The following is a 5,581-nucleotide window of genomic DNA, read 5'->3' as shown; positions in this document are numbered from 1 at the left end:
CATGACAGTACTCTTTTTGGATCCCATTGCATAAAAAGTACAGCAGTTATCCATTAACAGGCCACATCCTTGAGGACACTGGGTGAAATGTAACTGGCCACCTTAGCATTCAGCTACACTCTCCCATACAGGTCTAAGTGCTGTTTTCCAGCATTGCATGTTGTATTTTATTATTAAAGTTAATAAGTGACTCGGCTAACTCTTTGGAGAGGGAGTTTTCAATCTGGCCTCTCATCAACAAGGAGATGAGAGAAATGGCACCCTGGGGTTGGTAGGGATTCAATATCTTGCATAAAAGCACTTCAGCAGATGCTTTGCTTTTCACCAGAAGGCGTCTGCTTCAACCCCGCCACCCACTCAGACTGAGGGACTCATGATGCAGTTTGTTACTTAGAAACATTTTTAGTTTGGTCCCACGGCCCACTAAACATGGCATCTTCTAGGCACAGTATCAGATCCGTATTCCTTCTACCCATAGCGCGAGGTTTCCGTCCGTCTGCTGGGTAGTTTATGCCTCTGGAATTTATTACGTGGTTTAGCAGCCTGTTAGCTGACAGCCTTGTCACACATACGAGTTCCTGCTTTAGTTCAGGAGGTCGTCAGGCTTTGACACAATCACACACTCCCAGTATCCATATGTGTAATGACACTTGGCTCAAGGGAAACTGTTAGCCAACACAGCCTGCCTGGTGTGAACACATGTTACTGCGGGCTTGTGTGCCAATATATCAACGTTACAGGCAGAGGATAGGAAATGTGTCGAGGTCTGTAATGTTGCATAATGTACGTTTTGACCCATTCTATTGTGAGTGACCTGTCAAAAGTCTTTGATGAGGACTACAATGGATGTGGGTGTATTTAGGACAAACCTGATTTTTCTGACCTCAGGACAGACCACTGGATCTGTCCAAGCACGTTTATACTCTATAATACTGTATCGACCAGCTCAAGCACAAACACAACAATGAAACTGAACAAGTGTAATTATTTTCAAGCTTTTTAATACAAACTTAATAAACTATCAGTCCCTCTTAACATGTAAGACACTGACTCCAAATACTTTGTTATACCGTTTGTTTTATCAAGTATTGCACAATGTAGGTACAAAATTAATATACGATTACATTTTGTCCATAATATAGCAAAAATCTTTAAACTCTTAACAGAAAATACAACTCTTATGTTTTTCAAAAAAAGCAAATATTCTTAAATCCCACCACTACGGAATATTCTGTACACAATCTTTAGAATAGAGTCGATGTTTTTTTAAAGATGGATTCATTTCATAATTTCAATAAAAAAAGAAAACATAAAGTTGCTGCAGCCATCACAGATCACTGGAGTAGTAAAAAGATATAAATGCAATACCATGTCGTAGAAACAATAGATACTCTGATATTTTACAAACTCTGTACTAAATTAAATTATACAATTAGAAAAAAGACCAGGAAATCCCACTTATTTGTGCCAATTTCTTGAAAAAATTGGCGGTGTCCAGTTATGTTTAAATACTGAAAGAGGCCATGACTTGTGGTGGTGTTTTTTTTTTTTTTTTTTTTGTCTTTTTTTATATCTTAAAACAGTCACATAAAAAAAAAAAATTGTGCTTGGTTGGCAAAAGAAATAACAATGATGCATGTTGAAGTTTAGGTAACCAAGCTTGGACATCTTGTACTAAAGGTATAACTCAAGGGGGCAAAGTAATTCACCCTCGGGCTCATGCTCTTACACTCCTTACATAGATCTTTCAGCTGACAAGTCACTTTTTCCTTTTATCCATGACATTCTGTTTTTGTTTACATGTTGTTGTTTTTTGCAATATGTGCATTTGTATTTGTTTTTCCCCCCTATCACATTATCTCTGGTCGTTTCTGTGTAAAGTAGTAGCTTAAGTAGTACCTTTACGTGTACTAGTTGGCCATAACTGGCTGGAATTGCTGGTTAGAATACTGCATGTTGTTCAAGCTGAAATTCAAGCCATCCATAAGGGACTTGTCGTTAAGGCCACCGTAGGCCGCAAACACGTCGAAGGCATTGCTGTACTGCAGCGGGCTGAGGCTGAGCGAGCTGTCTCCAGGGAAGAGAGCACTCTGGCTGCCCTGGCCCTGAAGGCTGGGGAACACAAACTCCTTGGCATTGGGGGACAGGGCTGAGGGCTTCTGGTGCTGCTGCTGCTGCTGCTGCTGCACCCCGAGGCCCAGGCCGTAAAGAGAGTGCATGGAGGTGGAGATGGCTTTCTGTTTCAGGAGACTGTTCACATTCAGGCCCAGGTTGGTGGGAGAGGTACGCGCCACCTTGTTCCCAGCACTACTGCTGCCATTGTTGTTGTTGTTGCGTCCGCTGCTCTTCATCTTAGTGGAGCCGAACTTGGTGGCGGCGAAAGTGGCTGTTGTGAAGGTTAAAGGCTGCGTGGAGCGGGGCATGAAGGTGGGGCTGACTGCTGCCGAGTGGCCGAATGGAGGAGAGGGGGAGGTGGAGCCCGGAGAGGCCGCGTTCACAGGCTCACTGATGGGCATGAAGACCTGTGCATCGGGATTGAAACTGTTCTTGATCTCCTTGTCCAGATCAAGCCCCCCACTACTAGCTCCACTTTCATTGCTGTCATCGACATACAAGACTTTGACCGGGCCCTTCTCCCCGATCTGATAGGACACCTCGTAGGGGTCAATCCACACGCTGAGGTCCTGGGGCAGATTGTTGCGGACATCTTCAATGTCCAGCCCGCTCTCTTTGGCTGCCTTCTCCACCACGGGGTCCACCTTCTCCCCCACGTGGATACATCTGAATCCTGAGCCCTTGTATGGCTTTTCCGGGTACCAGTGTCCCTCGTATTTCTGCTTCAGCTGCCTCTCCAGCTCCTCGCCGAAAATGTTAACGCGCCGCCTCGGCAGCTTGTTATACAGGTACGAGATGATGAAGTTGAGAGCTACTTGGATTTCAAGCTGCATAGCTAACTGCCGACGTTTACCAGGTGCGTGAAGATTAGGTGTGTCTGACCTTGAATGCGTCCACTGGGTCTGCTTTGTTTATCCGTGGTTGGCAACACAGATGCTCTCCAGGCAGGATGGCGAAAGCAACCAGTATTTTGGATAAAACCGGTTCAAAAGCAAAAAGTGCTGGTTTTGTAGTGAAGTGATGTTCTCCACAGGGTATGATATTTTCCTGCAACAATTGGTAGAGAGAGAGACAAAATTCTTAATGATTCATTTCAAAATGTTAAAGCCACAAGTAAATGTAAATACCAACAAGAACAAATATAATCAAGACAGATTCAGCTCCTTTTCACCACAACTAGTGCAGAGTTAGTGTCCTTTAAACATTAACACCAGTGCATGTTGCTGTTTGGACTGCTGCCAGCTCAAAAGTCTTAGGTTGACAGTCACACAACAGTCCTCCAAAAGCAGCATTTCACAGCAACACTCAAAATGTGCAGCTGTTGCAGAAATCTCCACACAGAGCTCACTGATCCTGGGATCAAGCGATATTTCTTGTTCATCTGGCATTTGCGGTTTATGTAAACGTCAGAAACTGGGTATCGAGCACGTTAACCCTCGCACTAATACTCGGGAATCCTGTTACACAACACTGGATAGCGTCCAGAGCAGGAGACAGGAAAACTGAAGCGGAGTTTGCAATCAAATAACCAAAACGGTAAACTCAAAAGGAGGAAATGCCTCGCCAGTAAATGCGTACGAGAGGATAAGTTAGCGAGGAAATGATATAGGTGGATTTCAAAGCGCACAGTCTTGTGACGGGGGACTGGTTTGATGTGCGTGTTCTGAGCTCTTCCTACATCAACAATGCCGAAATAAGACTTAACGCATTATGGCTACACCCATACGTTTGTCAATTTTACACAGAGGAGACAAAATACTTTTTACGTTACAACATGACGTTTGATAAAATGTAAATGGAACCAACTAGAAAGCGCAATTTAAAGAAATGGGCTGTGCTGCAATAACAATCCTCGCAGCTGAATTGAGGGATAGAGAGAGAATATGTCGAGGCTCTTAAACTAACCTACCTAAAAATGTATTCATGTATTCATCCAATAGAGGAAATATAAGCTGCACGGGGATACAACCAACGTTTGTCGCCTCGCTCGTGAAGCTGCCCTCGCAACAGCAGCCTGGAGGAGATTTCTCCGTGTTGCGAAATGGCTACAGGTCTTTCATCGTGTCAGTTAAGTTATAAGAGAGACATTGTTGCAATTTCACATAATATGCAACTGGCTGTAGCAGCCTGTGTTGACGCCATTGGAAATGAACAGATATACAATAAAGTACGATATGATCAGTGTTAATTCACGTGCACGTCCGACGCATTTCCGAGTCTCTGAGGGGATATTGTTGTCTTTTTTTGGGACCCGAGATGAGACAAAAAAACGAGCTACTACACACACTTAAATGGAATGCACGCGCTTACACACACACGCTCACTTTCTCTCTTTCTCGAACACACACACACACACACCCCTCCCTAACTTCGTGGACTGACGCAGCAAATCAGCTTATCAAGTAACGTTATGGACACAGCTACAGTACGACAGCAAGCAAAATTAAGACAATGACTTCAAAATACATCACAAGTAACAAGTCAGTTGAAATACTTACTTTTTTTTGTAAAAATGAAAATTCGCAGTAGTTCTTAAGTACCGTTAGTTAGTGCAAATAGAAAAAAAATGTATAAATACTTTCTTCACATAGAATATATTATCAACGTTACAAAAAAGTATTCCAGTAAATGTACATTTCTGAGGATTGGCGTTTGCTTCGGTTTCTGTTTTTAAGGTTATTTAGTTTTTTCTTCGTTCAGCAGGCTTGCAGAGTAGCTCCCGCCTCTACGGGAGTTTTGCTACTTCGTCCCCCTCCTGTAACGCCGTTGCCTGTATTTATAGCTTTCCTCCGCCATGGGCACGAGGTAGGCGGTGATGCGGTTTCAGAGGTCAAAACAATACGAGCGGCTGCGATTGGTCCAAGGTGCGAGTCCCGCCCCCAGAGTGGTGCCTGAGTTGCGCGCCGATTGGCTGATCTAAGATGTCAGTCGGTGACATATGATTCTGTGAAATGGGAGAGACGCCTGTGATGAGCTTTTGCGTCAGAGATAACCTAGGTCTGTGCTGACAGCAAAAGGCTAAAGTAATTATTGTAAAGACAGAAACGGTAGTATATAAAGAGATATCCTGTCCGACTTTGAACAGTCGTGAAACAAATACTTTTATCAATGTGAAAATGTCCCATTGTAGATGTTTTACAGACTAAACCATCTCTATTTCCGATGCAGCTGCTGTAAACATCATTATCAAACAGACAGAATTAAGGACGCTATGCGAATAAACACTGTAGCCTACACATGACTCGCTGCTCTGTTAATAACTGTGCCATATTTAGCACAGAGCATTTCACGGAGCCGCTTACGCGACTTTAATCTCATTTATATCATATGCTTCCTTTTATGTCATTCATTATGCACATAGGACCTTGTTGGGCTTAGTTGTTCGTGACCTATCAAGAAAAACTGCAGGAGTTATGATGAATGTACGCTGCCTGAGAGGAGATTCCCTATAGCAGAACATTACAGC

The 5,581-nt window shown here is 43.4% G+C and overlaps 1 protein-coding gene across 1 annotated transcript; it reads right to left on the bottom strand.

Moving 5' to 3' along the window:
• Positions 1-984: 984 nt before the first annotated feature.
• Positions 985-4,873, bottom strand: tob1a (transducer of ERBB2, 1a). The gene is made up of 2 exons (XM_068718461.1): positions 4,614-4,873; positions 985-3,162 (listed from the first exon to the last, which is right to left on the bottom strand). Exon 2 carries the CDS (start codon positions 2,946-2,948, stop codon positions 1,911-1,913), a length of 1,038 nt encoding a protein of 345 aa, XP_068574562.1. The 5' UTR covers positions 2,949-3,162; positions 4,614-4,873; the 3' UTR covers positions 985-1,910.
• Between the last annotated feature and the right edge of the window lie 708 nt (positions 4,874-5,581).

Source organism: Cebidichthys violaceus, unplaced genomic scaffold (genome assembly GCF_023349555.1).
Source record: "Cebidichthys violaceus isolate CVI_PGR_0920_01 unplaced genomic scaffold, fCebVio1.0.p SCAF_23, whole genome shotgun sequence".
Taxonomy (NCBI): domain Eukaryota; kingdom Metazoa; phylum Chordata; class Actinopteri; order Perciformes; family Stichaeidae; genus Cebidichthys; species Cebidichthys violaceus.
Note: the sequence above shows the minus strand (reverse complement) of the source record. Positions and strands in the feature narration are given on the sequence as shown.